Raw genomic sequence first — 22,533 nt, forward strand, 5'->3', positions numbered from 1 at the left:
GCACTTAACAAGAACCTTGGACTTCTTTTGACATTAAGCCACATGGTGAGAAATCGGGAAAGATAACCAAAACGTTTGATCAATGAGATTGGTTTCAATAACCATCTTAACAAAAGAGAGAGACAGAGAAATGGAGCATTTTGTGGAAAAAATTCTAGCCTATGCCAAGAATTGCATAAATAATTACGTGAAGAATTATATGAAGATCATCCATCAAGATCACACTGAAGATCATCTGTCAAGATTGACATGTGGTTCACTTACACTTGCTAAAAACAACACATTTACATGCAGGGGGCTGCCTTTGCAAGCAAAAGGACATCTCTACATATAACACCTTTTCTATCAAATCAAAAGCTTGGGGGACAATGCTATCCTGGTGCATTCTCTATAGGTTGCAACCAATCAGAGTCAACTTGCCTTTTCTAAATTCCAGTCAGCACCCTATTTCTTCTTTTGTATAAATGATTATTCCTTTTGAAATTCGATATATCTGCGGCTTTGCTGCAAGAAAAAGATTTTAGAGATTTCTGAAGAAGGGTCCAGACCCAAAACGTCAGCTTTCCTGCTCCTCTAATGCTGCTTGGCCTGCTGTGTTCATCCAGCTCTACACCTTGTTATCTTTTTAAGAGAGTGCCTTTTGTTTCAGCCTGTTTTCTTCCTATCCCAAGATGGGTCTGTCTCTCATTTTGTGTCTAAAATGTTTATAATTCCTGGAAAGCAACCAACCTCCCAGATAGGAATATAGGAACTAGGAAACAGGAGCATGCTCTGCAATTCAACTAGATCATGGTTGATCTTTTATCTCAACACCATTTTCCAGTGCTATCCCATATCCCTGATATCTTTAATATCTAGAAATCTATAAATTTCTGCCTTGAACGACTGAACATCCACAGCCCTCGAGGGTAGAGAATTCTAAATTTTCCTCCTCATCTCAGTCCTAAATAACCGACCTTTTATTCTGAGACTTTGCTCCCTAGTGCTCGACACCCCAACCAAGGGAAACATCCTTCCTGCAGCATTCCACTATCAATCTTTGGAAGAGTTTTGTTTGCTTCAATGAGATCACCTCATATTCTTCTAAATGCCAGAGAATATAGACACAATCTCTTTAATCTCTTCTCATGGAACAATCCCAGGAATCCAGCTGATGATTCTTTGTTGTATTTCCTCTATGGCAAGGATATCCTTTAATTAGGTAAGGATATCATGATATAATACAGCTCTTAATCACTAGCAGAAAATAGAATAAATTTATTTGCATGTTTCTTACGTGGTCGTTGCACAGTGATTGTGATCTCGTTGGATTTATTAGTTGAGAATGCTGCAGATGATATTTTCTCATTCTCCTCCACCTGACAGTGATATGTGCCACCATCTTCCACTTGAATCTGATATATTTTCAGAACATAAACCCTGTCACTTTTCTTATGGACCATCACCTTTCCCAAGCTCTCTCTCATTTTATATTCCCCGTGAAAGGATGGTACTGCATTTGGTCCAAAACGGATTATTTCTCTGTTGTTTAAGAACCAGGCAACAGAGAAGAAACGATCTGGGAAATTCTGAGCTTCTACTGTGCAGATTATTTCCAATGTGCCACCTACATTAACGTTGACTTCAGTGGCTTTAATCAGAGCAAGAAACTGGTTACCTGCATGAAATAAAATGAATATCATTACTGTGTCAGGCAGCGTATAGAGTTTAACAAAAAACAAAGTGAGCAAATTTGTCAAACTTTAGCCTGATAGAAGACCTCTATTTCAATTCCGACCTTAATGTAGTACAGAGAAAACAAAGCCATGCAAAGATTATTTGGAAATATGCATGGCCTTGCACTGAATCTGCTTTAATGGAGAGAATGCCAGAGAAAATTTCTGTGGATTGTATAGGTATCCTGATGGTCCAGGGAGATACTTGCAGCATAATTACTTGCTTCCTTTTTAAAACAAGATGTGTTAAATTTTTCAATGTTTTCGACAGTTACTTAACTAAAATGGATCTAAATCATCTTTCCTATTTGCTTACAGATCCCATTGAGCAACATACCTTCATGACTGGAGAAGGGTAATGAAATGTGCATGGAGATTAAGGGATCAAAATGAGATGGAAGCAATTGAAAGTAAAATTCAGGCTCTGTAATGCTTCCTTAGCAATATTCAGAGACTGTCACCAGCTCACTACTGGCAGTTATCCAAAATGAGTCAACTTATTGCATCTGCCTTTAAGTGGTGCAACCTGGACCATAGAGGTTAATTTTAAATTGTAAAATGCGCTATTTGGTGTAAACCGAAAAGTGCCATTGAAGCTGAAACTGATCACATCAGCATTTGAAGCCTCTTGAAGGTTAAGGGCAGTGATTCACTCCATGCATTAAAACAATACTGTCGTTCATCAAAAGGTCAGTGATTCAAACTTCAACAAAAGCACTTCAGTTTATACATCTCAGACTGTTTTTGCTATAATTAACCTGTCTAGTACATTGTTGTTTCTTATGATCTCCTGTCACTGCCACTTTGACAGAGGCCTAGCAAACTGTTCAGTAGTTGTCATCAAAAGGAAGAGTACAGCTGAGAGCTGCATAAAATAGGAAAGTTTTGAATATATATATTGGCCTGTGTGTGTTGCTTTTTTGTAAATGTACCTTCGTCAGGAATTCCCTGTTGGCATGGTAGAAGGCAGGGCTAACGGGGAATTCCTGACGAAGGTACATAAAAAAGCAATACACACAGGCCAAGTACTGAATTTCAACAGTGACCACCCTAACACTCACAAATGAAGTTGCATGAAAACACTATTTAAACGAGCGACAACACACTGTAGTACCTGGAACAAAACCAAAAGGAAGAAGAGCACCTCCACCAAGTATTTAACGACAACGGATACCCAAACAACTGGATCCGACGATGCCTATCACAGGAACAACAGGAAGATGCTGCACGCCCTAACACACTCGTCACGCTACCAAACATCAAGAACATATCTGAACTGACAACAAGACTCCTACTACCTTTGGGCATCAGAGTAGCACACAAACCCATATCAACCCTACGCCAACTGCTAACTCAAACCAAAGACCCCTTACCCATTATCGACAGAACCAACGTAATATACAAAATTCCATGCAAGGACTGTGACAAGCATTACATTGGACAGACAGGAAGAAAATTGGCCCCAGGAGTACATGAACACCAACTAGCAATAAAAAGACACAACCAGTACTCACTCATCTCCATTCACACGGATAAGGAGAACCACCAATTCGATTGGGACAACACCTGGATCCTAGGACATGTCAAACAGAGACAAACATGGGAATTCCTAGAGGCCTGGTTCTCCACCAAGAAGGCCATCAAACACATAGAACTAGACCCTATATATACACCACTGCAAAGGAAAACTGGAAATGAGGTAATCAAATCCATTGGACCTCAGAGTTTATATACCAGGTGGGAAAACACAGCAGTGCTTCATCGGAGGCTGCACTGATGATGTTACCCAGCAGAGTAATGAAACGTCTGTGAACTAACGAACCAGCTTAGTGAGCAAACCAACCATGATCCATAACCCAAGCTACAAATCTACTCAAGAACCATAGAGACTCAAAGAAGGAGTCTACTATTATAAACCAGTATGCAAGGCTGCAGATGGGTCGATGATGGATTCCTTTACCCAAGTCATCATCGACAACATACTGCTCAACATAATTGCCAATGAATACATCAATTTTTAATGCTCAGAAAGCATTTTTAAAAAATAATTGAGAGGACTAATTTTGGTATTGTGATATTGTGGTCAGAACTGAAGCATTTAAGATACTGGAAACTGCGTGTAATTTTAACTATCAGAGATTGATCATACACTGAGTTAATGGAAGATTAAGCAATGTTAGTTAATCTCCTTAGTCACTGCCTCCAGATCTGTGGTATCTTGTCCATGGGATTCTCATTTGCAAGCTCTGTTATATTGTTGAATGTTTATTCAAGGTGTTTGTTCTCAGGTTTAGCTTCTCAGAGCACTCCTGTGAGTCAGCTTTGTGCCTGTTAACCAAAATGTGCTTTTACTTGATCATCAGTTAAGTCTCTTGTAGCCAACCAAGAACTGGACAGAAAATCCTCAATATTATTTTTTGGCTCCACAGTTATATTTCAGGCTTCTGGTGAAATTTCTTAATTTTGTGATACAGCAGAATGATCAGTCCTAGATCAGACTGTTTAACAGATTTAACACAGATTTATTGAATGGTACCAAGGACTCACTACAAAGTAGCCATTGTCCAATATTAAACTTTACAACATGTTTTATTGTTCCTGGTGCTTTTCTGACAAATGCATCACCTTTTACTAGCGTCCTCAACCTTTTTGCTTTTATTGCTTTCTCATGTCTTGAAATGGATCACAGACTTTGAACAAAACCAGATGAGAAATAACTTGTTGCAAGTTTGCCTGGGACATATAAATGTTAACATTTATCTCAACTCAAAGAAGGCTGCCCATCACATGTACATATTCACATGTATAAATTACATATATAAACAAATCCAAAAGATGCTTGTATTTGAACTACGTATCTTCTCGTCTCTCCTGGACAACAGAAGCAATTTGACAAGTCATTTTTCTGATTGGATGGAACCCCACCACAAATTCACTTGAAAAATTACCCTCCACCTGTGTTAAGCTCTGATTTTCTGGAGTAGGTCTCATTTAAATTATTTGGGCAATTCCTGGTGGATTCCTATCTCCATCAAGGATGTGAGAATGGGAAACAATTAAACAAGGCCTACTTCCTTTGAGGTGGCTGAAGACAGAATAGTTTCTGTCAATTTTGCAATTAACTTGGTAGAGATTATAATTGTTACTCTGCTTCCTCAAAAGAATTTAAATGTTAAATCTCTCTCCTCTCTCCATAGCAGTACAAACTGCACTTTGCTTTATTTTCTACACAAATGACAAGAAATATTCGTATGACACCTTGACGTGCCACATGAATAGACACAGCCAGAATTAAATGGACATATTCTGCTGTATCTGTTGAAGAATAATTTTGGAAATCAATTCAGTCTACCAGGAGCCAGTTGAACAATTCATGTCTTGAATTTTCATCCTATAATGTCCCAGATGCATCCCAAATAAGCATGTACACAGGAAAGTCCAACTTGTATTCTGAATATTTTTCTAGATTTTAGGTATTAAAATGAATTGGACCTTTGTGATACTTCAGTGAAAACATATGCTCCTTTTATACCATACTATCTTACAGTCTAAGTACCCTTGTGATCATTTGGTATCATTGCCCCTCAGACAGAACCAACAGCTGTGTCAAGCCCCATCTAAAACTCTGGGTATCTCCTGTGCTGTTACATTTTCGCCCAGGTATCCAGAACCTCTTAAGCAACTTATAACCTTGAAAAGCTAATGAAAACTGCAGCCCTTCAACCCTGCAGCAGCGGCTAATTTCTTGAATTGTTATGGACCAAAGCTCCCTTTCAGGCAATAGCAATGCCAGAAGTCCGCTTGTTGAAGCTGGTCACAGAATTACAACAGGAGTCTGTTCTCACATGACTTGACTTTAGTTCAAGCTTACATCCAATTGCACAGTCTTTTCCTTTGAGTCTATCTTGCCTTTTCTACTAATAAAACTTATGTTCATGCACATAAAGTGGATAGTAAACATTCAATTTCCAGCCTTTCTCAACTTCACCACAAACTGTGAAAATGTATGCAGGAAATTCAGCGGTGCATTGCGTGTGATTCTCTTACTACAATGGTTGAAGCAGTCACACTATGAAACTATAGCTATATAAAGGAGATAGTTTTCTGTACTTATGAATCTTACCTATGCTCTTAACATTCACTGTGGTACTTTCAGTATTTTTACTAGACAGGCCATTCCAGGATTTGTCTAAGTCTTGAATCCACTCTGCACCTTCACAATAATAATCTCCTTGATCTGACAGCTGTAGTTTGGAGATGGTGAGTTTGAATGAAGTCACACCAATCTTATCCAGTTGTACATCTCCTGCTGCCTCTCTCTGCTTATATGAATCTCCAGAACGTATGATGAAATCTCTTGTTAGAGAGATGACCGTGAGTTTCTGATCTCCCTTCTGTATGTACCATGTGACAGCCACGTGTGTGTGCTGTGATGTTTCTTTGGATACTTCACAGATCAGTTTCAGGGAGTCACCTTCAACTTTATCCAGGGTTTGGGGTGCCAATGTTGCACGAAGTGTGTCTGGAACGACTAAGAACATATGTTTTTGATATGTTTTTTGTGATGTACGAAAGAAAATCATATTCTGTATACAATAATGCAATACTTCCACAATCTTACTTGTGTTAAAGGTACCTTAACATAATCAATATCACCCATACATACCAAACTCATTCTTAGTATGACAGGAATAAAAACATGGAAAAGTAAATTACAAATTTAATACTTTACAGGACCCAGTTGCTATAATGAATTAGAGACCTCCCAGCCATTCATTATTTTCACCAGTGTTCAAATCCAGCTGGGATATAACTAATGAGAGATTTTGAGCAGAACATTTGTACACTGTCGCCTAATGTATTAAAATACTCGATTTTCTAGGCATCCTCAACGGATCAATGAATTAGACAGCTGTATTAGATGCTATTACACTGCACACAACCAGATGGAAATAGACACCGCTTCCTCAGCAATCTTTGACTAGGATGGGAGTAGCCAGAAAAGGATCCTGTTCCTAAAAACAGTGTGATCCCTGCTGGCAAATGTATAGTTTTCGGTTAAGAATTAGCTTGAGCTTGAACTCACCATAAACTTGCGTAGTCTGCCAACACTGCTGATCCAACTTATTCACCGATGTCCTTTAGGGGAGCAATTCTGTCTTTCTCAGTCAGTCTAACTTATATGTGACTCTATTCCCACAGCAATTTGGTTATCTTTTAACTGCCCGCTGACCATTCGACTATTACCAAGGATAAAAAAAACTTATCATAAGTGAACAGACAAGAAAGAAGTCTGAGGTTGTTTTGCTGAACCTATCAAAGATTATGGGGACACTTGATAGAAACATTCAAACATTTCTGGTGTTATGATAGAGTGAATGAGGAAAAACTGATTTCAGTGGCAGAAGGTCAGTAACCAGAGGAGAGAGGTTTACGTAATTGACAAAGGAACCAGAGATCAGATCAAGAAACTTTCTTTTTGGGCATAGCAAGTTATTATCTGTCATCAACTTCATGGAAGAGTGTTGGAAGCAGATCGAATACTGACTATCAGCAGAGAATTGGAGAAATACTTGATTGAGAAAAGAAATGCAGTGTTCTTAGTAAAGCGCAGAGACTAATTGAATATCTCTTTCAAAGAGTGTAGAGCCAAACATATTCCCTCTGTGCTATGACATTCAATGATTCTATAAATTGAACCTATGATCTCTAGGGCTCAGTATCACAGGAGGAATTTCCATCACAAACTAGGCCAAGGGATCTGGCAATCAAAAAGCATTTTGAATATTATAAGCAATGAAACTCAATATTGCTCCTGAACCACATGAGCAGACTGCTTATCTAATTCAGTTGATAATGAATGCACTTTCTCTTTGATTCACTTCCCAGCAAATCTCAAAGAAATATGTTCACCTGTAAATAAGCAAACTGCATGTACAGTAAAATTATATGATTCATTTCTTCATGCTGAATAGGACTTTTAAAAAAGCAAATCTGTATGTTCAACAAAACAGGTTTTAAAAAAGGTATATTTCAAGGTGCTACATGCTTGCAATGTGGACTCAATAGAATTTTATATTTGGAATTCCCTTTCTCAAAAGGTGGATGAAAATTTTTGTAATTTTTTAAGGCAGAGGTAGAAAGATTCTTGATTACTAAGGGAATGAAGGACTATTGGGGTTATGCAGGGCTGTAGAGTTAATGTTAAAATCAGAAGAGCCCTGACTGTATTGAATGGCACAACAGGCTTGAAGGTCTGAGTAATCTGCCTTTCTTCCTGTACCATATGCTCGTATGTTGTACTTGCCCTTCCATATCTGTATAATCAGATTTCCTAATAGTGCATTAATCTAAATGCTCAAAGGTGTACAATTCTGCATTGGTTTGAATGTAATCAGATTCATAATGGTTTATTGAGATTTAGATAAGATTGATTGTATTTATTGCTGCGTTTTCAATAAATTGTAATTATAAACAACAGCAGCCATCTTTCTGATTATCAACTTCATAGTTCTGATAGTTTCAATGAAAAGATAAAGTAAAATCCTGAGAAAAGAAATAAGAAAGAAGAATGCTTTAAATACCCACCTGTCAAGTTCATCATGGCACTGTAGGACCCCCAGTATGCATTGTCTGTACTGGGAGTGGCACACTCATACGTGCCTTCATCACTTTTCTGCAGCTTTGTAATGTGTAACAACACAGAGTCTCCTTTAATCCTTTCGATATAGATCTCATCCTTTTGCACTCTTTCTCCAAACACAGCATAAGGGAACTCAGGATCATTTGAGCTGATAATCTGGATTTTCAGTGTAGGCTTATCTGGACGAAAGATGGACCACTCAAAGTTCTGCACTGGTGATCCCTGATACCCGCTCACATCACATTGAATTGTGATGTGGTGACCCTCAGCCCGGACTAGGGGCCCTTCTTGTAATTTCACTTGTCTTTGAGCAGTGCATGAATCTATATCAAGACATAAAACAGAAGAGACATTTCAGTTCATTTTTCTTGAAGTGACAATATATTATGAACAAGCTAATCTGAATGTTATCCTGAAGACAGGAAATTACAAATCTAATATTTTTATAAAGATCACATTGACAGATGAGGACAGGAAACTGTACTAATGGAAACTAATGAACATTTACTAGCTATTCACACTATTGTCAGAGATCTGGTTGAGCAAGACATTACAACCTTCTTCCTAGGTCTTCAGAGGTCAGTGGCTGCATGGCTAGTTTGTAAAACAGTGCAAAGCTGACTGTATGGGTTCAATCCCTACACCAGCTGAGTTTAGCATGAGGGATTCTCCTTCTCAGCTGGAGGTGTGGTGACCCTCAGGTTAAACCGCTACGAGGAGGACTGTGGTGACTTTATCTTTATCAGGTCATCTGACATCACTGAAGATGCAGTCTATCTATTAGCATAACAGCTATTAACTCCGCATAATATAGTATTCAACTGGGGCAGTAATATTGAAACACAAGAGTACCCATTAAAAAGCTCACAGAAGTCCACTGCAATCATCCGGTGGACAGTCTATAAAACAATCATTTTACGCTTGGTGATTAAACAGTTGCCTCATGTGGAATACTATAGGTGAACAAAGCCAAAAAAGAAACCTTAAGCTAGAATGAATAAGTAATGGTTTCTTACACATTTAAACTGATTAATCTGACCAAAGAACTAGAAAAACAAACTATGAGGGAAACCTTTTACACAATAAATATTAGGATTTGGACCACACTGTTTGGTAGAATACAGCTTCAACAATAGCTTTCAAAAGGCATTTGGATAGATACATGGAGACAGATTTGTGGAGATATGGAGAAAGAGTCAGAAAGTAGAAATAACCAAATTGCTTGTTAGAAGAGTCTGCCCATTGTCTTCCTTCTGTAAATAATAGTCTATTAATCTACTTTTGTGCTATGTTAACTTGTTTATTTGAAAAGATGTGATAACTGCTAAAATAATGCACATGAGAAACTTCAAGATCCTCACCATTAGATGTGGAAGCTGCAGACTGACATGGAGAACAACTTATGTTTGCGCCTATGCAACCTGCTTGTAGATGCAAAGGGCTACTTTGAATAACCCAGAGAGCGGCTGTGTGGATTGTGATGTGCATACTCAATGATGCAGGCAGTGTGCATACCTTATGCTGTCTTCTAATCATAATGATTGTGATGTGTTACTCCCAGCATTGAACACAACCTTGGCTGACTGTTCACCACAGATCTGTTACAATGGAGTGGTAAAGTAGAGATTTGTCAAACATTTGGGATTTGGAAGTTTATTCATGGGATTTGGAGTCAAATACTGAGCTCACAGGCAGCTTGCCTGGAATTGTATTGTACCAGATGTCTCCTGCCTTTCTTTCCTTGTTTCACTTTTTCTTCCTCTTCCTCTTGAGCTTGTTGTTGAACCCTGGTAGTAAGAGGTGTGACCTCATGATAGCCAAGTTGTTAAAGATTCATTGGAGCTCCAGGAATGGGAACACTTACTGCAGCAACTACTGGTGAGCTCCTGTAGACAGCAGTATCACTGCTTCAGTCATATGGTCTACCTGATGGTGTCCTCATATCAGTTTGGTTGTCACTAGGTTGCATGCTGGCTAAGTGTGGTTGGATAATAGAGAGTAGTCATTGTAGAGTGGCCAACCCTTGTCAGAAAGCAGCCACACTCTACCTTGACATGTTGGTTGAAAGGTCGCTGGAACAATGGGTAAGTGCAGGCCGAATGAACCATGGCTGCCAAGGTAGCAGACAATCACCAGCATGGCGTTCTGAATGTAGTCACATGACAACATTTGGAAATTGGTAATTTTTAACAGTTTTGGTGCAATTCAGCATTGTGATATGGTCCCTGCAAATGTGTCTTGTTATGGCCAGGTGACAAGGATTAAAACAATTCCTTATTTTCAGCCTCTGTGATTAGTCAGAACAAAGCTTTATGTTCTTTTTAATACCAGGCTATACATTTGTCAAGGTAAGGGGAATGTTGCAGCATTCTTTTACCGATAAATACAAGTTGGTGATCAGCAGTGAACATTATTGAATATTGCAAGGCACAAGAGCATAAAATTCTGTTTTACCTCCGGGCTGAAATTTCCAGAAACCAAGTAAGTGTACAGTTTTAAACTTTTTGTAGCTTTAAGAATTACAGTCGGCAGCTGTCAGAATTTGAACAAGCAAGTGGTCAGCAAGAACTCACGTAAAGACCAACAAGAAAGAAATGGCACTTCACTTCAGGTTAAAGCCATTATGTCTGTCCTGGTAAGATGGGCAGATTAAAGTGTGTGGATGCAAAATCTTAAAGAATAATCACATCTGACAGTTACAAATTCCATCAGAAAGCATTCTCAGTTAGGAAGCAAATATATTGGAGCTTCAAAAGTAAAGTTAAAAATCCCTGTAGGGCAATTGGAGAAACTTTAAATTAATGGCACAAAAATCAAACAGGGTAAGAGGGCTAGAAGCTAAAATAATGAGTACTTATAGCTCACATTGAATGTTATAGTGCTGTTATAGTGAACAGGCACCAAGAGACACAGCTACAGTAGTGGAAACAAGGGCCACAAGAGTACTTCGTGCTTAGGTCACAGTGTTGAAAGCATCAGAAATCAGTGTAATGGTGACAAAAGAGAAAATTTCCAAGCTAAAGTGGATAGATTCCAAAGGAAGAACCCTTTTGAGACTACAATGTTGAATAGATTGCAAAGGTTCACCACCATCATCTCAAGGACTTCTAGAGATGGGGAATAAATATTTGGCCAGCCAGCGACATACACTTTCCAATAGTGATTTTAAAAATACATTGAAAGATTAATAATTTAAATAGCGGTTCTGGGCAGGAGCATGCAGGCGCAAGACTGTATTTGGAAAGGTCATGCATTATGAATCAGGCTGTGAAAGGCGGGAACACATCCATTTTGCCTGTGGAAAATCAAGAAATGTCCATTTTGCCTGTAGAATGTGGGAAACCTCTATTTTGATCACAGTGATGTGGAAAGCCCACCAGTATACAGTTATTTACCATTATTTAGTCTAGTTAAAAGCTTCAAAAAAAAAAAGGAAACAAATATAGTATTGGAATTCTGAACTGTTTGAAAGCTTAAAGACTAAGAAGAACTAGAGAGCACAGGTTTAAGATAAGTGGGGAAAGATTTAAAAGGGACCTAAGGGGTAACCTTTTCATGCAGAGGGTGGTGCATGTATGGAATGAGCTGCCAGAGGAAGTGGTAGAGACTGGTACAATTACACCATTTAATAGGCACCTGGATGGGTACATGAATAGGAAGGGATTAGAGGGATATGTGCCAAATTTAGAATATCTGTTCAGCATGGATGAGTTAGACAAACGAGTCTGTTTCCATGCTGTACCACTTTATGACTCTATGACTATAAGATAAAACATAATTGCTGTTTACAGAAGTACAAGTCTTCAAGGGAAACAAAATTCACAGTATCATAGAGATATGGCCGAATGTAAAATATAAAGTGATAAGAATAAATAATCACAGTATGAAGACACAGCAAGAGAAATAATACTGCATTTGAGATTTACCTTTGTTTGATCACAGGATTAGACATCTTAGAGAAAAGAGATCTTAAGGTACAGAACTGTTTCAAACTTAACATTAAATCATATGCTGAACAAGTAAATATATGGTCGTATTTAATAGTATCTACTGCTGATATTATAAACTAACAAAACACTAAAAAGGCATAGATAGTTTTGATGAAGATCTGATGGTTAACTGAAGTTTCTCAGACAGCAAAACTGCTTGCAGAACAATTTGTGATTGCAGATTTAAATTGAATGTCAGGGAATGAGCTGACATATGTTCAAAAGGAATATTTCAAATCTTTGTACTCCAGAGCAGAACGAACAGTGTCAGTGACAGTGATAATGCTAAGGAGGTATCAATCCTCCAGTACCTTAACTAAGGATGGGAAAATGTTATTTTAATCTTGAGAGAAAAAAAAGTCTTGAAACAGCAAGATTTAATAGGTGAGTTCAGCAATCAGGGGAATCCCTGGTTTTGATAATTTTGTTAATTATCTCTACAGATTATTAGAAATCTATGCCTCTGGAACTTTGAAATCAGAATTCATAAGAGACAGAATTAGTCTTGAAATTATTGATGAGTGTGCAATCGAAAGAACATTTGACTTTGAAGGTAGCCATGCAGATCATACAGAAAACAAAAACCAGGAAGAATCACAGATGAACCCTGGGAGGAGAAGGACATTTTTATCACAAGAGAACAACAGAATCCATTTTGTTTATGAAGTACAAAAACCCCATAGACCCACATGGTACACAGAGTAGGCCTGTGGAACAAAAGATCCTGACAAGCACAAACAGAGCCCAGCTATGACAAAGGATACAGCATTCATTAAACTATTAGTCACTTCCACAGGACGGGTACAATTAGAATGCAGTTTTAGTCACGAAAAAGTCAAATGCTCAGTCATATAAAAGGTGTGAAAATGATAGGATCACCAGCATTATAAAAGATATTCAATGCAGTCCTAAGGGAAATTCAAGATCCAAATGACTTGAGTTTGACAGAACCTGTTTATGTCAAGGGTCATCTCATTAATTTTAAGCTTAATTCAGGGGTGATTATAACTATTTTATCATATTAAATACCATGACTGAAGAAACAGAAACAGCCCACAGGGATTAAACAATATGGTCCAGAGAGTATAATTCTCAACTTTAAAAGTATGCTGCAAATTATTCTGAAACACAAGTAGCATAAAAGAGTTGAGAGCATATATGTGCTTCACATCAACACTTCTCACTTTTGAGTCTGAAGTTATGTCTTGAGCTCAACATTGTTCAGGTAGCAGCAGGTGTTCAACTACTCCCAAGAGACGTTAAACAGGTCAAGGGAATCAAGTTTTTCTATTTTTACTCAAATAGAATGGAATCAGAAAACAACTGGTATAGGAACAACTAGGGTTGTCCAACCAGTCCAAAGTCAACTAGTATAAGATTCCAGGAACAAGAACAAAATTGCTGGAAAAGCTCAGCAGGTCTAGCAGCATCTGTGAAGGAAAAAACAGAGTTAACATTTCGGGTTCGGTGACCCTTCGTCATTGGGTTTCTATGTAGGCATAAGAGAACTGTTTAGTACTGTCAGGAAGGAAATTTACAACCACACAGGAGTGGTGGAAATATTTTCCATTCTTATCTTCATTGAAGAACATTTGGGTTGCAAAAATCAGCAGAGTTTACAAGCAGAAGCATATTCTGATAACAAGAATAAGCAGTACATCCCACGAGTTCATTGGGGAATGGTTAACTGAAGTTTCTCAGACACCAAAATTGCTTGCAGAACAATTTGTGATTGCAGATTTAAATTGAATGTCAGGGAATGAGCTGACACATGTTCAAGAGGAATATTTCAAATCTTTGCACTCCAAAGCAGAACAAATAGTGTCTGTGACAGTGATAATGCTAAGGAGGTATCAATCCTCCAGTACCTTAACTAAGGATGGGAAAATGTCCTCTGCACCAGTACAACAACCAATGAGGGCAAATAAAGACAACCAATCTAATCAACAGGTGAAATAAAGAGTTACATACATTAACACAATCTATCAGCAGGTTGAAAGTAAAGATGTGCTTGAACAAAATGCAGATGAACTACACATAATTCTATGGAAACCAGACAATGTCCACAGATTTAGGACGCTGTTGAAAAGAAGAATATATTCAGTGTTGAAATCCAGTCCAGAAACTGCAAAGAAGAAAGTAGTTATTTCCACAGATTAGCCATCTAGCATGATGGAAATTCATGAGATTAAAAGTCTACCAGATGTTGTAGCTGGGCAACTCTTGATACAGTAGGGATGTGTTCCTTTGAAAATGACATTCAGGAGATAAGTGGCCTCCAGAAAAGGTAACGGATCAGCCACTTTACTTGGCAGAAACAACATCTACTGCAAAGGAGATCTAAGAGATAAATGGTCCTCCTGTTGCGACACAGTGTATGACAATGCATGGTCAAGATCAGAATCAAGGTCAACAGTGCTCAAGCCCAAGACCTCCCAATCTTCCAAGTCAAAAAAGAATGCATTTTGGAAACATTGGAATACCTCCAGGCTACTAGTTACGCTGGCTAGTTAGACTTTGTTACTACGTCTATTCGAAATCATAAATAATACATCTGTCCCTTTCAAGCTATTCTCCCAATTACCCCATCCATCCAATATTAAATCATTGTAATATTACAGACCTGGTAGGAGATGGAATTATGGTAAATATTGTTTTATAAATGAATACATATATGTTAACAATGGGAAAAAATGTTTAGGGGATATGTTGAATAGGGTAAGCGGTTTGAAAACATTAAAATGTTGGAGAATGCATTAAGATCCACCCAATTTATGACAATTTAATATAGGATGGATGGGGAAATTGGGAGAATAGCTTGAAGGGGACAGATGTATTATTTATGATTTTGAATAGACGTAGTAACAAAGTCTAACTAGCCAGCATAACTAGTAATTAATTTCTATTATACAATATCTGCATCCTGTTAAGATAAGAACCTTTTCTTAAGACTCTCTCATGTTTGTTCCTCTACCACTATAAATTAAATAGGCCTTAGACACAAAAAAAGGAACAGGAATGGTGGCAACATCCTTGTTCCCACAAAGACTAAATAACATATCTCATGAACCATGCCATAAGCCAAATTTGCTACAACCCATCACTCATAGATACATATCTAGCTTGCATGCATAACACCTCATCTCATACAGCAATGCTAATTGTAAGCCACTCACCCACATCTCACAGTTTGTATACAGTGCCAGCTATTCAACATCATCTTATGACAGTATTGCAGAACATTCAAAGAAATTCAGGCCATTCACTGACACACTTTGCTCACTCTTGCAGAACGAAGTGGCACAGAACTGGAGAATTGGAAGCTAACTGCAACATATGCCAGCAAATTCTGATCCTTCTCATCTGTTTAGTCTTAAGATCTAATCAGCAATCATAACTGTACCATGAATCCTGGCTTCACATTGAAGCAACATACCACCAAGATCCTAACAGTATACTTGAGGTTGGATTTCAGATCAGCTGTGAAGTTCTGCTTCACATTTATATACACACACGTATGCACGTACAGCAGATTACAATACATAGAATACCTTGCATAAGCCTGAAGATGAGGTTAAACTTACTTTCAGTCTTTCCTTTACTCAATCAGTTATGGTATAGTAGATCAAAATACACTGTTTTGTTAATAATGTGACAAAGTTTATCATTTAGATCTTTTGGCATACAACATCAAACAATGTGTCAGCAACGGTTCATTGGTGCAGGTGCTAAAGTCTGAGTTCAAGTTCCACTCCAGAGTTTGAACACAAAAATCAAAGTGAACTTCTAGTGCCATACTGATAGAGTGCTGCACTCTATCAGAGGTATTGCCTTTCAGATGTGGTGTTAAACTAAGGTCTCATTGCTTCCTAAGGCAGACAAAAAAGATCCAATGGTGCGATATCAATGAAGAGTTGAGTTATTATCCATGGAGTCTTTGCCAGTGTTTATCCCACAATCAAAATCACAAAAACTGATTATCTGGTCATTGTCACGTTGCTTTTTGTGGGGGCTTGACTGTCAGATTACCTACATTACAGCAGTGACTACAAAAGTACTTCACTGGCTGTAAGGTAGTGACAGAAATTTGATTGATGTGAAAACAACTAGCATTTATGTATTGATGTTATACACTTCAGAACTTTAATAACTGTTCGTGGATTGAAAACAAAGATAAACTGTTAAATATGAAAGAATCAGCGATACCTCTGTCTGCAATAAACTATGAAGCATTAAAGACAAAAGTATGCAGGAATTACAGGCAATTAGCCACATCTGGGAGAAAAAGCAGTCGAAGCTACATGAACAAGAATGTTTTGACATCTGCTTGATAACTGGTTGCCTTATGCCACTGATTGCCTGCAGAAGAATTTAAGGAGTTAGTCACACTAAAACTGTATCTTCAAATAGACAGTCATTGCCAAATGTAACAAGGAACAGGGAAACTGTTTGTACTTCTGATAAGAAGAAGTCAAGCTGCAGACTTCATGGTTTCAGAGGAATAGTCAATAACATTCATGAAAGAATCTAAAGCATGATCAATGATATTACATTGCAGGCTTGAAGGACAACAAAACTGTATAAGAATCTAACACCAGAACTCTTCATTAGTAGAACTACAAAGAAGAACGTTGCACAAGGATTGAATTCTGGACACTTCCAGAGGCAGACACTCTTAGTTTAAATTGTAGCTAAATTCCACCATTAATCGGATAATAGCCAAGTTGAGTTGTGAGGTTAACTTGCTTACTTGAAGGGTCTTAATTTGGTTTCTACATGCAATAAAGTTTAAATCATTGTTTCAGTGCCGGATTGTCTGTGAGATTTCTAAATAAGTAGCGGAATTAAAGGTAACTGGTGTTGATTTACCTACAATAATAGCACCTTCAACATATTAAAAATCCCAGGATACTTTGAAGGAGCATTTAAAAAAAAACACACACAGATACATAAAGAGAAATAAGATCATCTGAGGTTAAGAGGTGATTTTAAGGTGTGACTTAAAGGAGAAAAGTGAGATTGAGAGACAGAAAGGTGTAAGCACAGACTTTTAAAGATTGTGTCCTAGATAACTGAAGATATGGGCACCTATGGTGCAAGGCTAGATAACTGAACCCGTTTGAATTAAAAGACAGGCATTTGACACTTAATGACCCCAAATTTATTGGAGGCCAGAATGGGGGAGAAGAGCAAGGAGTGTACTGGAAAAGTCGGGTCTAAATATAATAAAAGCATGGATGAGGGTAACAGCTATAGATAAACTTAGAACAAAAACAAGGTTGCTGGAAAAGCTCAGCAGGTCTGGCAGCATCTGTGGAGGAGAAAACAGAGTTAATGTTTTGGGTCCGGTGACCCTTCCTCAGAAAAACTAAGGCAGGGTAAAGTCAGGCAGCCTTGTGGAAGTGACAATAGGTGGTATTAGAGGTGGAATGAACATGAAGTTGGATACTCCTCTTGGGATCAAGGTTATGAACAAACTGGCTTAATCTCAGAGTGTTACCAAGGAGAGGGATGGAGTCATTAGTTAGGTAATGTGAATGAAAAGCACAAAAGAAATGCAAGCCTGTTTTTTCTTAAACTAGAAACTTCAGTACCCCAAGATCTAAACACAAACTAAGAATCACTCTTCAGTTAGTCATTTTATTTCTGCGTTGAAACATCTTGTCAGTTTTGGTTAGGGATCAGCTGTTAGCACATAGACAAGAACTTCTAATATGATTCAATGTGCAATAATATTTATACAAGATAGTTAATACTTGCAATATTAAATATACTGCTATTTCAAAGAAGCCTAATCTATAAGTAATTACTGAAAGATCTAGGCTGTGAAATCTATAATGAGTCTGCAGATAATAAATGTGACTAAAAATGCTTCTCCTTCAGCAGATTTATTCAGAGAGCAGCCACTGTTCCGACTTGGACAGTTGTAGGAATGTTTTCCTGAGTTTGAACATAGTGAATATAGAACAAATCAAGAACATAGAACAAATTAGTCAGTTCTGAAAAAGGATCACTGGACTCAAAAGGTTAACTCTGCAAAGATGCTGCTGGACCTGCTGAGGTTTTCCAGCAATTTCTGTTTTTGCTTCTGATTCCTTGCATCCGCAGTTTTTTTTGTTTAGTATAGAACAAAACAACCTGTTTGGAGGAAAGACTATTAAAAAAAACCCTGCCTGTTTTCCTGTCTTTTTCTAGCATTGGTTGTTTTTGTTTACAGTTAGATGTATTTGATTATGTAATCAATGTGCAGCAGGGTCTCTGCTCTCTATTGCACATTTTGTATTGAAATGTGACAGGTTCCTTGTTGGAATGTGATCTTTTCCCTTGCCTAGTTGGTTGTTTCTCACCTGAGCCAGAAGATTGAGGCTTCAATCCCGCTTTAGAGCAATCTGGGCACACACCTCAATGTAAGACTGAGGGAGTGTTGCAAAGTGGGTGGTGCAGTGTTCTAAATCAGTGATTCTTCTCCCTCAGTTCGATGTCAAAAGATCTGAAGGCGGAGGAAGGGAGTTCTCCCCAGTGTCCTGACTCATACTTATGTCGAAATCAACGTGACTGAAACTGATTACCTGGTCAATATCACTCTGCTGTGTGCTAACTGCCTGCTGCGCTTTCTGCAGCACAAGATTGACTCCAGTTCCGAAGTACTCCATTCAATGTAAAAGGGTGTCCTGAGACCATGAAAGATGCTATATAAAGAAAGTATTTCTTTCTGAAGTGTGGAACAATTACCATGGCAGCAAGCTTTCACTTTGATCGCCTCTGCTCCACCAATTGTTTTACAATTACTGCCAGTTAATCAGATATCGTTGAGCCATTCTTTAAAAAAAGGGGAGCGGCTTCTCGAACTAGTATTTCTGGAACAGATTAAGCGAGGGCCATGCAGGTATGATATTTTAAAACGCTTGTAGCGCCGAGTGATACAGTCAAAGAAAAAGCATTACTCACCCAATGAGAAAATCAACGAAAATACAAGCAAAGTTCCAATCTTCAAATATGTCTCTTTAAAACAGGACTGTTCCATTTCACTCAGACAGCAGTTTGACTAAAAGACAGCTGTAGACGAGGTTTATCTGCGTAGAGGTAGCTAGGAGAAAGACAAACCGCAGTGTTCAGCAAATTTACGACTAAAATGGTTAAAACCACTAGCAGCAGCAACGGCAGAAGTGGTTTAAGTATATTTTCAATATCGTGACATTAAGGGAAGTCAGCCCCGCACGGATCCTTTCTTCAATGTGCTGAATATAGTTCATGTCAATTGATTAAAAAAAAGACTCGTTTAAAGGAAATCGGCTCTGTAGCAGCAGATGTAGCGAGGCTCATTAGGTGTGAATTGTGTTCTCCCGTTTGTCCTCGTTTCCAATTTCAACTGTACGTAAATGGGTCACAATATCTCGCCTGCAGTGATTCTAAACTGGCATGGTGTCAATTAAGAGTTTAGGTTCCGGAAGTTTACTAATATAGGCAGCGGCTGCCTGGGAAAATTAGATTCTGATATGGAGAGAGAGTATATGTAAGAGAAACAACGTATGACAGTGATGTCTGAGTGTAAATAAGAGTCAGATTTGGCTGTGTGTGAGGGAAAAAGAGTCTCATCTGTGAGTGCGTATTGAATGACCTGTTTGTAAGAGTTCAGGGATCTGTGTATGTTTAGATGTGGCAGCAAATTTATATAATTTCTGGGCGTTTGTGACTAAATATTTACTGTCCCTCCCCAGTTGCTCAGAGGGGATTGAAAGTGTGCCACTTGGTTGGAGCCTGGAGGCACATACAGCCCAGACCAGGTAAGAAGGACAGATTTTCTTTTTTCCTAAAGGACATCAGTGAGCCAGATTTAAATAAAAACAATTGACAATCTCCATTTGGTTAGCTTTTCATTCCTGACTTTTATTAAAACAAATTTCACGTTCTTCTATGGATGGATGCAAACACATATCCACAGAACATTAGAAGAGGGGCCCCGACCCGAAACGTCAACTTCCCGCTCCTCAGCTGCTACCTGGCCTGCTGTGTTCCTCCAGCTCCACACTGTGTTATCTCTGACTCCAGCATCGGCAGTTCTTACTATCTCCCCAGAACATTAACTGGCAGTCCTAGTCCACTGATATTACTACATCTGTGCCATCACCTTCCGATATGTAATTTATGCATGATTGACAGTATGATCTGTGCACACTGTACGTTTGTGAGATGTGATCTCTGTATGTGTAAGATTATAAAAGCTTAAGAAATAGGGGCAGAAAAGCCTTTCAGCCATTGAGTCTGTTTTGATATCCAATAAGGCTATGGCTGATCTGATAATCTTCAACTCCACTTTCCGGTTTTTTCCCATAACTCTTGACTCCCTCATTAACAATCTGTCTACCTCGACCTTGAATATAGTTAACAACCAAAACTCAACAGCCCTCTGCAGTAAAGAATTCCACAGATTCACTGCCTTTTGAGAAAAGAAATTCCTTCTCATCACTATCTTAAATGAGTGACCACTTACTCTGAAATCATGCCATCTGGAGATAGATTCTCCTGCAGGGCTAAAGAACCTCTCTGTGTCTATTCTGTTAATCTCCCTAATAATCTCATTTGCTTCAATAAGGTCACCTCTCAGTCATCTAAACTCTAATGAATACAGTCCTTATCTGCTCAAGCTCTTGCACACCTGGGATCAACTTAGTGAACCTTCCCTGGCTGCCTGCAAAGCCAGTGTATCTTCCCTTAGATAAGGGGACCATAGTTGTTCACATTAGTCTAGGTGTCGCCTAACTAATGCCTTATAGTTTTTGCAAGACTTCCCTATTTTTATTCTCCATTTCATTCCCTTGAAATAAAGGTCTTCACCATTACCCATTGAACTTGTTTGCTAGCTTTTTTAAAATTCATGAAGACCCAACTCCCTTTGTACTGTTGCTTTCTGCAGTCTTTCTCCTTTAAATAATATTCAGTTCCTCCATTCTTCCTGCCAAACTGCATCTCCTCACAGTTTCCCACATTACATTCCATCTGTGAAGGTTTTGTCATTCACTGAACCTGTCTATATCTCTTCGTTGCCTCATTATATTATCCTCATTACTTGGCTTCTCAACTATTTTTGTGTCTTCCATAAAACTGGTGAGAGTACATTGACTTCTTTCCAGTTATTGATATATAATGTGTATAATTGTAGTTCTAGGTTGTCATCCTGAAAATGCTCCCTTATCCCAACCAACTGTCTCATATTAGTTAGCCAATGCTCTATTCATACTAAAATACCAACACCTTAGGCTCTTTTTAAGTAGCCTTAAATCAGTACCTTGTTAGATGCCTTTTTGAAATCCAAATACATTACAACTATTGGTTCCCCTTTATCTGTCATGCTTGTTACCTTCTCAGAGAATTCAATTAAAATTTTCAGGTATGATTTCCCCTTCTTGAGGCATGTTAACCCTGCTTGATTATTATATATTTCTAAATGTTCTGCTATTCCATCCTTTATAGTAAATGCTAACATTTTCCCGATGACAGATGTTAAGCTAATGGTCTTCAGTTGTTTTTTTTCCCTCCTTCCATTTTGAATAAATATGTTACATTGACAGTTTTCCAAATATCTGGGACTTTTCCAGAAACTGAGGATCCTTAGAAGTTTACTACCAGTGTATCCATTATCTCTGGAGCTACTTGGTTTAATATTGAAGGACATAACACAATATGTCCAGGGGATCTATCAGTATTTAGTCCTATTAGTTTCCTTAGTATTTTTTCTCTAGTGATAGATGTTGTATTTATATAATTTTCCCCTTTTACCCTTGTTTATTTAGTATTCTTGGGATACTATTTACATATTTATTCAACTCCTGTCCCCCATTTTTACTTGATCCCCATTATTATTTCTCCAGCCTCATTTTCTAAGGGGAATATATTAATTTTGGTCTCTATATTCCTTTTTATCTATTCAAAGTAGCTCTTCCTGTCTGGTATTACTCACTGGTTTATTCTCAAAGTTTATTTTCTCCATCTTCAGTAGTTTTTTGGCCATCTTTTAGAGTCATAGAGCCATAGAGATGTATAACAGGGAAATAGACCATTTGGTCCAACTTGTCTATGCTGACCAGATATCCGAAATAAATCTCCTGCACTTCGGCCCTCACCCCCTCTCTTCCCTCCCACAACAGGAATAGAGTTCACCCTGTCCTTACCTACCATTCCATCAGCA

The 22,533-nt window shown here is 38.2% G+C and overlaps 1 protein-coding gene across 1 annotated transcript in view; it reads right to left on the minus strand.

The window, feature by feature from the left end:
• The window catches only part of igsf3 (immunoglobulin superfamily, member 3), a 41,251-nt gene extending 21,485 nt beyond the window's left edge, over nucleotides 1-19,766 (minus strand). Inside the window, exons 1-4 of the mRNA XM_020517406.2 lie at nucleotides 19,296-19,766; nucleotides 8,304-8,681; nucleotides 5,839-6,246; nucleotides 1,277-1,657 (exon numbers count right to left, since the gene is read on the minus strand). Of these exons, the coding sequence (XP_020372995.2) occupies nucleotides 1,277-1,657; nucleotides 5,839-6,246; nucleotides 8,304-8,681; nucleotides 19,296-19,371 (1,243 nt within the window). The 5' untranslated portion in view covers nucleotides 19,372-19,766. The remainder of the gene's footprint in view (nucleotides 1-1,276; nucleotides 1,658-5,838; nucleotides 6,247-8,303; nucleotides 8,682-19,295) is intronic.
• Between the last annotated feature and the right edge of the window lie 2,767 nt (nucleotides 19,767-22,533).

This window comes from Rhincodon typus, chromosome 11 (genome assembly GCF_021869965.1).
Source record: "Rhincodon typus isolate 14 chromosome 11, sRhiTyp1.1, whole genome shotgun sequence".
Lineage (NCBI taxonomy): Eukaryota > Metazoa > Chordata > Chondrichthyes > Orectolobiformes > Rhincodontidae > Rhincodon > Rhincodon typus.